The sequence below is a fragment of the Camelina sativa genome, chromosome 11 (assembly GCF_000633955.1).
Source record: "Camelina sativa cultivar DH55 chromosome 11, Cs, whole genome shotgun sequence".
In the NCBI taxonomy this organism is placed as follows: Eukaryota; Viridiplantae; Streptophyta; class Magnoliopsida; order Brassicales; family Brassicaceae; genus Camelina; species Camelina sativa.
Window position 1 is genome coordinate 4,858,317 of NC_025695.1, and position 11,399 is coordinate 4,869,715.

At 33.9% G+C, this 11,399-nt stretch overlaps 1 protein-coding gene and 1 long non-coding RNA gene across 6 annotated transcripts in view; both read left to right on the forward strand.

Annotated features, from left to right (window-relative positions):
* On the forward strand, positions 3,146-5,637 carry LOC104721672. 2 transcript variants are annotated; one of them, XR_757069.2, is made up of 4 exons: positions 3,146-3,649; positions 3,880-4,052; positions 4,161-4,233; positions 4,702-5,637. It is a non-coding gene; the product is annotated as an uncharacterized LOC104721672 (long non-coding RNA). The 2 variants fall into 2 exon arrangements; XR_757068.1 differs by lacking the exon at positions 4,702-5,637 and having other exon boundaries at positions 3,148-3,649; positions 4,161-4,473.
* Positions 10,375-11,399, forward strand: part of LOC104721673 (40S ribosomal protein S6-1) — a 3,320-nt gene continuing 2,295 nt past the window's right edge. For 2 of the 4 annotated variants that reach the window (XM_019232569.1, XM_010439711.2), the window contains exons 1-4: positions 10,375-10,441; positions 10,528-10,592; positions 10,836-11,002; positions 11,103-11,375. In XM_019232569.1, coding sequence (XP_019088114.1) covers positions 10,436-10,441; positions 10,528-10,592; positions 10,836-11,002; positions 11,103-11,375 — 511 coding nt within the window. In that variant the 5' untranslated portion in view covers positions 10,375-10,435. The remainder of the gene's footprint in view (positions 10,442-10,527; positions 10,593-10,835; positions 11,003-11,102; positions 11,376-11,399) is intronic. The other 2 variants (XM_019232570.1, XM_010439710.2) reach the window with 1 other exon arrangement.

Here is an 11,399-nt window from a genome sequence, read left to right on the forward strand (position 1 = left end):
GTAGAACTTGTCTCAATAGCTTCAACACCCAGAGGCGCATTATTAGAAAAGCTTGGTCTCTCCGGCTTTCTCTGTTCCGGGCTTAAACCTAAAACGGACACTACATCTGATTGACCCGACCAAGAGTCACGAAGCTATAATAACCAGCGAAATAGATTGTTCTCCGAACTAACTATACAAAACCAGAATGCTAATCATCAAAATTATAAATTGGAGCACAGATTAGCATATCATCACCTCATAGTGCAAGTTCAAATTGACAACATCACTTTCGTTCAGTTACGAGGCATTCACCACCTTGGCCGGACTGAAAGAAAACAAAACGCCACCACCCCTTGCTACAGGACACCGCCATGGCTGATATGAGAGGTAAGGTTTGAAGAAGAATCTAAACCCCACCACTGAAGCTCGTCGAGGAAAAGCTTCAGCCCTCACTGCTCTCCGAAGCCCACAAACCACCGGTTTCACCACAAACCACCAGTTACAAAACAATAAACGGATTCGCCACAGATCCACCAGACATGGCCAAGATTCGACGCTGTTCTCCACCGTCTGCATTAGAGTCTTCACCGGCGACTCCCACCCAACGGATCTTCGCTTCACACACCAAGGAATCGCCAGATCCACTGCCTTCGGGAAGCACACAACCGACGGTGATAACATAGCAAGAAGCGGGGGACTGAAAGGATCTACCAAAAAGAAGAAAATTACTCGGGACGGAACTCTTTCTGACGCCGGAAGGGTAATTGGAGAGGCGGATCGAAGTTGGCGGCGACTCTCTCTCTCGCGGCGATTTTAGGGTTTTCAATATATAGGGAATTAAGATACTAGTTTTATAAAAAGTTTAAGTATTGGTTGTTTCAAGTATTTGTGTATGATTATGTTGGCCGACATCACCATGACACCATATATCGCTGTGTCTTCAATATCATTGCGAATTGGTATCATCAATTCGAATTATTATCTTCAAATCAACAAAACAAGTAAACTGCTTCCCAGTTCCTACACTAACCCAACGATTTTCTCTAGCCACTCTTCTTTGTACGTGCTTGAACTGTTATGTGAGGCACTTGATTCGCTGTCATCGTTTTCTAGTAGCTCCCAACTGTTATGTGGAACTTATGTGAGCTTGAACAGAGCAAAAAAATTCGAATTTTGAATTGAAGATTGAAGGAAGCAGGCAATGAGAAGCGGGACCCAAGTGCCTTTGTAAACCCGAAACACAAAGTGTGTTGGAAAGATTTGAGCCTATAAAATTTGCTGTTTGGGTTTTTTTTTTTCCTTCTTGGTTGTTGCTTAAATTGACAAGTTTATAAGGAAATTTGTAACACTTGATTAAAACCAATATGTATATTCATCTTGCAATGTTCTGATCTGAGTGATCTCTCTCTATTGGGAGATGGTGAACCGAAGATCGACCGAGATCGACGGTCGAGATGATAAACTCGAAAATGGAAATCATGAAGATATTATTCTAGAAGATATTAGATAAATTTTAATATTGATTTAGGAAGTTTAGCATTATCAAGAATGTATAAATAATATTTAGATTACATTTATCCTTATCTTAGTTTAGGAAACTCATCTCTATATAAGAGAACGTATCTTGTACAATTACAATCATGAGAGTCTAATATAATTTTTCCTTTAACACATTATGTGTTTTTACTCTCATCAAATCTATCATGGTATCAGAGCCAAGATCATTGATGTGGTTTATGGTTCCATTACGTTAGCTTCCGCAAAGAAAAAAAAAATTGAGTTTCTCTTCTTTTATTTTGACCTTCCTCCATCGCTTCTTCTTTTAACGTTGGAGTCTTTCTTTCTTTTTGTTCTAATTGTGAGTTGGTAATGAGATTTATCCAAACTCTATAGACAAAAATTCTGGTATTTGGTTTTCACACACGTGAGTGTGTTGTCTTGTGTGGCCATGATTTGGCTGGTGGTGGTGACTATGAATATTAACCAAGACGTATGGTTGTGTTCGGCCTGTGGGCCAAGTGAAAAAAAAACAAAAAAAAAAGAATGGTGTTTGTCTCTTGTATAAGAGATTTGGGCATAATAGTACGTGTTTGTGCTACTTTACGTATCGTCATGTGGTTTCTTTGTTTTACTTCGACGGAGCCATGAGGATGACTTCGACGGATACGATACTGATTTGGCGATGATGAATTCGAATTCGACCATGACTACACAAGTTTCTTTATGAACAAGAAGTTCGAAGAATGATCCAAACTTGTGATTTTAAATCGATGGAGATTGACTCCATGACTGAGTATAATTGCCACGAAGATGACTCTACAGCCGAGTATAAAAGCCGTCGATGATCCTATGACCGGGTATAAACGTCGATGATGACCCGATGGCCGAGTATAAAGCCGTTATATTGAAGATTTGTCTAATCTCACTCGTGTTACCATGTATGAGCTTGCCGGGAGGTATTGGGAGATGGTGAACCGGAGATCGACCGAGATCAACCGAGATCGACGGTCGAGATGATAAACCCGAAAATAGAAATCATGAAGATATTATTCTAGAAGATATTAGATAAATGTTAATATTGATTTAGGAAGTTTAGCATTATCAAGAATGTATAAATAATATTTAGTTTACATTTATTCTTATTTTAGTTTAGGAAACTCATCTCTATATAAAAGAATGTATCTTGTACAATTACAATCATGAGAGTCTAATATAATTCTTCCTTTAACACATTATGTGTTCTTACTCTCATCAAATCTATCACTCTCATCTAGTATTGAGCGTAGGTATGGATTCGACGATTAGAGAGAGGAGGAGGAAGAAGAGAGAGAAAGAAGTAGATAACCGGAAAATCCCAGTTTGATATGGTTAGGAGAAAACCGATTTTTTTTTATATTAAAAATAAAAATTAATTAGATAACCGAAATAAAATTGGAATTTTGATTTTGTTGAAAAATCGTATGTATGAAAATAATAACACTAATTGTTTTGAGTTTTAAATGACACGTTTTTACTACTTGGTGTATTTTTATTCAAATTCAAACCAATTGGGTATTAAACGTCCAAATAAAAATAACTTCTTTTTGGTTTAGGGAGATTCTCAGAAATAACACCAATTTAAGTTTTTCTTCCAAATTTAGCGCATATTCTTCTATTTTCCTAATTTAAGCACCCATTCTAATTAAATAGTTAAACACCACTAAAATTAAAATTACTAGAGCTGTGTGTTCCCCGGCCAATTCTCATCGCCGACAAGAGGAGATGGACGAAGAGACATGAGTGAAGACGACGCCAATTCATCATCCTCATATCCATTATCGTCTCCTTCCTCTCCTTCTATTTCTTCTCGTCTTACCACTCCAGATTGATCATTCGCCGGATCTGAAACTCGATTGAATCCGGTGACACTGAGACCGCCATCGACATCCTTCGCTCCCAAGATCCTTTCGTCCTCAATGATCATTGTATTCTATTTCGGCTCCAGAAACAGGTGTGCGTGTTAATCTCATCAACCTATGAAGATCTACCTTTGGGCTTTAGCCCGTCTCTGTTCAGCTCCCTTGAGCGTTACTTACCCGAGCAACTTCTCAATTCCACTCGAATCGATAAAGCTAGTTTCATGAGAGACCTTCTTCTCCAATACTCCCTTGACACTGAGCGAGTTCGGGTAAAAGCTTTCTGCTTTTTTACCTGATTTTTAATAGTTTTCGAGCTTCCATTTTTGTGACTTTGAATTTCGTGTCTCATTTTCCATATTATGAGGCATAACGAATACAGGAAGAAGAAAGTCTTGTATTCTTACCATGTAATCTTCTTTTATCGAGTTGGGTTGAAAAGTCTTAATCTTGAATTGGTTATTTCAATCATTTGTGCTTTTTGTTAATACTGGTTTTTCAGCGTCTACATGGAGAGAACTATTCTCTTCACCCTACAAGTTTCTTTGTTCCTTCGTTTCATAAAGCTTTTACTCAGAAGTCGGAGCAAAGTTTCAGAAACATGATGGTTGAGTCCTCTCCTGGGATTTTCACTTTTGAAATGTTTCAAGCCACAGGGAAATGCTACTAGCAGAGGTATAAAATGACTTAATGGAATCTTTTTCTATGTTTGGCCATAGCTAAATGTCGAGGATCGATTTTAAACCATGTAACTCTTGTTCAAATTTATTTTTTGCTGTGAAGAAATTTATTGAGCTGCTGACATAAGGAACACATGAGGCTTGCTTTTGTTCCATGTGCTCTTGATGCTAACTAGGTACTGGAAAATTCCATCCCTTCTTAATATATTGTCTCTTAGCTCTATAGTTCTTATTTTAATCTTAATTTTCCTATCAATTTCTTGTGAATTGGCTTCTGAACATGTTGGTCTTTAGAACCCATTTTGCTGGATTAAAAGTTAAACATATCTCCGGATACATGCTCCACTCCTATTAACATATGTTTAGTAGGATTTAATAAAACTGAAAAGGAAAATTTTAATTTTTTTTTTGGAAAACACACTTCAATTTTCAATTTGTCATACTGGTGATCTACTGTTGTATACCTGGATACAAAGGAGCTGTGGCTAAAACCCCGGCTAAATCGAAATTGATACCATTAATTTGAGGATATTTGCAAGTGACAAGATTTAGTATGGTGCCAAGTCCTCCTCCAATATCAACTAAAGTATTTACATCTTTGAATCCTTTGTAAACTTCTAAAAACTTCTTCATGATCATGGCAGAAGATTAATTCTGACATTGCCTGGTTAAACATACTAGCAAATTGTTCTTCCAACCCAATGTATTCGAAGATTTTCATGCCATGGGCGGAGCTGAATGCATCTTTTTCTTCTTGTATCACATCCTTCAGATGTGTCCTGTAACAAATCTTCAATTGTTCACTAAAAGGACGTGTATAGATAGTACTTTTTTGCATATTGGTTTAATAGGAAGGTTATAAGCCGGTTTGTTATAACTGAGGATTAACTACTAATTTGGCTGATTTGCAAATAATGAGGTACGTACCAAGTTTTGAAAAAGACTTGACATGAGAGAACCTGAGTCGTCACCACGGTTTAAGAAAAACGTGCAAACTGGTTCAGCTGCGTATACCCTTTGGGACTTTCGGATTCGATCGTTTTATCCGGTCTCAACTATGTATACGACACTTCAATATCGAGTGGCTGGCGAGTAACCGTAACATCCGGTCCAGCAACATTGGCGCCTCCGGGTTGGTGGGCTTGGTAGGGAGAGCAATAGCTATCTCGGAAGGCGAGAGCCATACGTTGTCGTCAACGGCAACAATTCTGTCGAGGACGCCAAGCTCCAAGGCAGCTTTGAAAACCATGGGCAAAGCCAATGAGTTCGTGATCCTCAACGCTTGAAAGCCCATCATTTCTTCGTCAACTTGTTCTTGTTCTTTGGTTGGACCCGGTTTTGGGTAAGTGGTTAAGGGCTCTTGAAGAGGGTTTTCCATTGCTGTTGTTGGTTGGAAATAAAATTGAAGAAGGCGGAGATGGGAAGATAGGATGGTTAACAGTTAGACTTATTGCACCATTTTATAGGGAGATATCTCAAAACCAAGTGTACCGACTTTTTGATTTGGTGACCCTGACCCATGTACGTATGAGTACCGATTTTTGCCTAATATTTTTATTTTCAAGAAACATTATCTGATATATATCAGTCTAAAAATATTATCAACCCTATGTCTAAAATTGTTCATGCTGAACAATATCTAAATTTTGCTTGCATCTATTAATATATAAATATGTCAAATTTGATGGAAATAATGTAATTCATAAAGACTTGACGAGGGATAAATTGTGAACCGCCATCATAAATTATTAAAATGAAATCTCTAGCTGCATGCAAGGGTTTCGAAATTCGGTATGAGATCTCTAGCCAAGCAAGGAACAACCCACGTGATAATCTATGAAAGACGTAGTTCCCAGTGGAGGCTAGCTATCTATATATAATAGCATAAACTTTAATCAAAGGGATGATATTAGTTCTATTTTCCATCTAACGATTTAAAATTATTAAGGACTCCAACAGTTACAAATTATTAATCGTGTCTTTTCATCGTACCCTCATCTTTCAAAAATCACACATCTTATTTTTTGTATCTTTTTGTTGTACCTCCATGTTTCAAAAATCACATCCATTAATTTTTACACATTTTTATTTTACACCTCAATGTCTTACATCTTTTTGTTTATTATATATATAAACTAATTATTAATGACTCCAACAGTTGCAAATTAATAATCGTGTCTTTTCATCGCACCTCATCTTTCAAAAATCACACCTCTTAATTTTGCATCTCTTTGTTGTACCTCCATGTTTCAAAAATCACATCCATTAATTTTTACACCTTTTTATTTCACACATCTATGTCTTACACATTTTTGTTTATTATATATATAAACTTTTCTAGACTACATAAACAAATTTTGAAAAATTGTTTTCCGAGTATTTTCAAAACTTACAAGTTCATAAATAAAATCTAAATAATTGTTTTATTGAAGTGTTTTTTAACTAACAAGCAAAAATCTCTAATTCAAGGTAATTTTATATTTTTGTTGCGAATGACCAGTTAGTGTTTCTTCACCAAACCTGTTAATTTTTTTAGTTAGATTATTATTACTGTTAGATACGGCGGAACAACATATGAGTATTATTTTCTTTCAATTTATTAATCAACATGATTCACTCATCTTCGTTAAAATTTGGATTGTTTTCTTTATTGATTCATTCATCTAAGTTTTGTTTGGTGTCGTTTTCCATTTAGACATACATCGATTATCTCTTCCAAGTATTAATCTAAGTAATTGATTGTGATTTCTATTTTTTCATAGATTTATATATTTATATATTGCAGCAAACTCACTTTTAGAGATCAATTTAAAAATAACGGATGAGATTGTTTTTATTATCTCCTCTAACTGTTTAGATTTGTTAATAATTTTAAAAGTTGCAATTTTTGATCCAACAAATGTGTTTTTTCGTCGTGCTCCCAGCTTTCAATGTTCAAATTTGTTACTTTTCGCATATTTTGTTTCACAACTCTTTGTTTATATATATATATATATATATATTTATGGACTTTGAAAAGATTTTTTGTTCTTTGAGTATTGTTTAACATCTCCAAATTTAAAATTCTGAGTATTATTTTCTTTCAATTTATTAATCAACATTGATTCACTCATCTTTGTGAAAAAAAAATTGATTGTTTTATTTATTGATTCATTTATCTAACTTTTGTTTGGTGTCGTTTTCCATCTAACTCTTATTTATTATCTCTTCCAAGTATTAATTTAGGTAATTAATTAAGATTTTTCATAGATTTATCTTTTTAGTCAATTTGGTTGGTTGCATTTGCATCTATGAACTTTTTCTTCCTGATTTTTTTATTATTTTTAAGAAATTTTGATAAAATAATAATTTAATTGTTTTATGTGAATATCTTTCAAAATTGATTATCTGAGTATGATTCAGTAAACCTAGATTTATATATCATTAACATTATTATCTTATTGTCGCTGAATCGATTTTTCATTTTTATATATACAATAAATATTTTATTTAACTAATTTGGTTGATTCATCTTAGTCATTATTTATAACTTTTATATTATGCAGTTAAAGAATTACCATAAATTTTTTACTAGAAATGTAGAAAAAAAACAATGTTAATCATTTCAAGTTTTGACTTTCCCGTGCGGTAACGCACGGACCGACATCGTAGTATATATTAATAGCAAACCTAATTGCATAAAACAGTTCGGTATTAAGCTTCTTGGTTGGTTTGGGTGATGTTAGGCAAACGAAGAAGTGACACCAGAGATCAATGAGGAAGAAGTAACTAATATATCAATGAGCTAAAGGATGATACTTTAATTAATGACACAAGATACAGCATATGGTATAACCAAACCTTAATTATAATTTGTTAGGCGTAGTGTGTCAGGATGACCAGGACATATCCAAGTGGTCAGATATATCAACGAGGGATGTTTGAAGGATTTCAGCAAGAGTATAATTTTTCAGTTGATGATTTTGTTTTTTATTTTCAAATCTTGGAACGTGTTCAACTCTTTCTTTTTACGTGATTTATTTTTGTCCATCAAAATGAAACGAAACTAAAACATTATGTCTCATATAAAAATTGCTGAATCATAGACGTCGTTTAACAAAGCCGTTGGCACACAGAGAGGAGAAGACAGTAGCCATAAAACATCATCGTGACTCAAGTATGAAAATAAAGTCATTTTTGTAACCTCTGTTTTGGGTTTAGAAGAATTTTTGTTCAATATGTAGTTATATTTATATTTTCCTCTCTTTCNCTTTATTGATTCATTCATCTAAGTTTTGTTTGGTGTCGTTTTCCATTTAGACATACATCGATTATCTCTTCCAAGTATTAATCTAAGTAATTGATTGTGATTTCTATTTTTTCATAGATTTATATATTTATATATTGCAGCAAACTCACTTTTAGAGATCAATTTAAAAATAACGGATGAGATTGTTTTTATTATCTCCTCTAACTGTTTAGATTTGTTAATAATCTTAAAAGTTGCAATATTTGATCCAACAAATGTGTTTTTTCGTCGTGCTCCCAGCTTTCAATGTTCAAATTTGTTACTTTTCGCATATTTTGTTTCACAACTCTTTGTTTATATATATATATATATATATATTTATGGACTTTGAAAAGATTTTTTGTTCTTTGAGTATTGTTTAACATCTCCAAATTTAAAATTCTGAGTATTATTTTCTTTCAATTTATTAATCAACATTGATTCACTCATCTTTGTGAAAAAAAAATTGATTGTTTTATTTATTGATTCATTTATCTAACTTTTGTTTGGTGTCGTTTTCCATCTAACTCTTATTTATTATCTCTTCCAAGTATTAATTTAGGTAATTAATTAAGATTTTTCATAGATTTATCTTTTTAGTCAATTTGGTTGGTTGCATTTGCATCTATGAACTTTTTCTTCCTGATTTTTTTATTATTTTTAAGAAATTTTGATAAAATAATAATTTAATTGTTTTATGTGAATATCTTTCAAAATTGATTATCTGAGTATGATTCAGTAAACCTAGATTTATATATCATTAACATTATTATCTTATTGTCGCTAAATCGATTTTTCATTTTTATATATACAATAAATATTTTATTTAACTAATTTGGTTGATTCATCTTAGTCATTATTTATAACTTTTATATTATGCAGTTAAAGAATTACCATAAATTTTTTACTAGAAATGTAGAAAAAAAACAATGTTAATCATTTCAAGTTTTGACTTTCCCGTGCGGTAACGCACGGACCGACATCGTAGTATATATTAATAGCAAACCTAATTGCATAAAACAGTTCGGTATTAAGCTTCTTGGTTGGTTTGGGTGATGTTAGGCAAACGAAGAAGTGACACCAGAGATCAATGAGGAAGAAGTAACTAATATATCAATGAGCTAAAGGATGATACTTTAATTAATGACACAAGATACAGCATATGGTATAACCAAACCTTAATTATAATTTGTTAGGCGTAGTGTGTCAGGATGACCAGGACATATCCAAGTGGTCAGATATATCAACGAGGGATGTTTGAAGGATTTCAGCAAGAGTATAATTTTTCAGTTGATGATTTTGTTTTTTATTTTCAAATCTTGGAACGTGTTCAACTCTTTCTTTTTACGTGATTTATTTTTGTCCATCAAAATGAAACGAAACTAAAACATTATGTCTCATATAAAAATTGCTGAATCATAGACGTCGTTTAACAAAGCCGTTGGCACACAGAGAGGAGAAGACAGTAGCCATAAAACATCATCGTGACTCAAGTATGAAAATAAAGTCATTTTTGTAACCTCTGTTTTGGGTTTAGAAGAATTTTTGTTCAATATGTAGTTATATTTATATTTTCCTCTCTTTCGTTCGGATGTAACGGATTAATTAATCAATCATACAATTTATTAAAGTTCTATTTCTTTTTCTTCTTTTTTGTTCACACTTTTTAGCTACAAAATTCTATTATTAGGGCGGACTAATAAGATAAAATATTCAAAACCAAAACAAAATTGAGATACACATTTTTTTTGGTCTATGTGTTGAATATATTAAGTTAATCTTAATTTTTTTAGACGTATCCTAGCAATGCAAAATATTAATTTTTTTTTTTACAATTTTTTTTTTTTGTCAACAATAAAATACTTTGAACTCAAAATTATGTAAGTAAAAATACTCCTACACGGTATATAAAAGTATACATATACACCATGGTTTTTTTTTTTTTTGATTTTATTATTTCATCAAACTAAAAAGAAAAAAAGAGAGAGAGATAAATGGGCCAAACGGCCCATAAGTGGGAAAACGGCCCATAAAAATAAACCAAATAAACCTTCCTTCTCCGTATAAATTTGCTACTCTCGCTACCTCAGAAACCCTAAGCGCCTGAGAAGATGAAGGTATGTGACGGCGAACAGAGCCTCCATTTTCCTACTTCGTTTATCGTCTCTCGTTTGCTTATCCTTTTTATGTTTCTGTGTTGTAGTTCAACATTGCAAATCCAACCACTGGTTGCCAGAAGAAGCTCGAGATCGACGATGACCAGAAACTGTAAGATTTTTGCTCTTCTCTTCTTCATCTTTACTCATTTTTGTAGATTTTGGTGATAGGTTCTCTAGATCTGTTGATTAATGTTTGTATATATCACTGTGAAATTGGTAGCTCCTAGGATACATAAAAATGTAGCGAATTGCTCTATAAATTTTCGTGGTCTTCGAGTTAAAGCTTTGTATCTGCTCAGAGACATGTCTAGCTTATAGTCTATAGTATTGAGGTTGGCTTATGTTGATGCAGACGTGCCTTTTTCGACAAGAGACTCTCCCAAGAAGTCAGTGGAGATGCGTTGGGCGAGGAGTTCAAGGGTTACGTCTTCAAGATCATGGGTGGTTGTGATAAGCAAGGTTTCCCAATGAAGCAGGGAGTTTTGACTCCAGGACGTGTTCGTCTTTTGCTTCACCGAGGTAATTAATCCAACTTGCATCTTCTTATACATGTTTACTACTTCTATATTGTGTTTGTGTGGATGTGGATTTACATTGTTTTGTAATGGCTTGGTGGTAGGTACTCCATGCTTCAGGGGACATGGAAGGAGGACTGGTGAGAGGAGAAGGAAGTCTGTTCGTGGTTGCATTGTGAGCCCTGACCTCTCTGTTCTTAACCTTGTCATTGTGAAGAAGGGTGACAACGATCTTCCCGGGCTTACTGATACCGAGAAGCCAAGGATGAGGGGACCTAAGAGAGCCTCAAAGATCCGTAAATTGTTTAACCTCAAGAAGGAAGATGATGTGAGGACCTACGTCAACACTTACCGCCGCAAGTTCACCAACAAGAAGGGTGAGAGACAAAACACACTCAAAA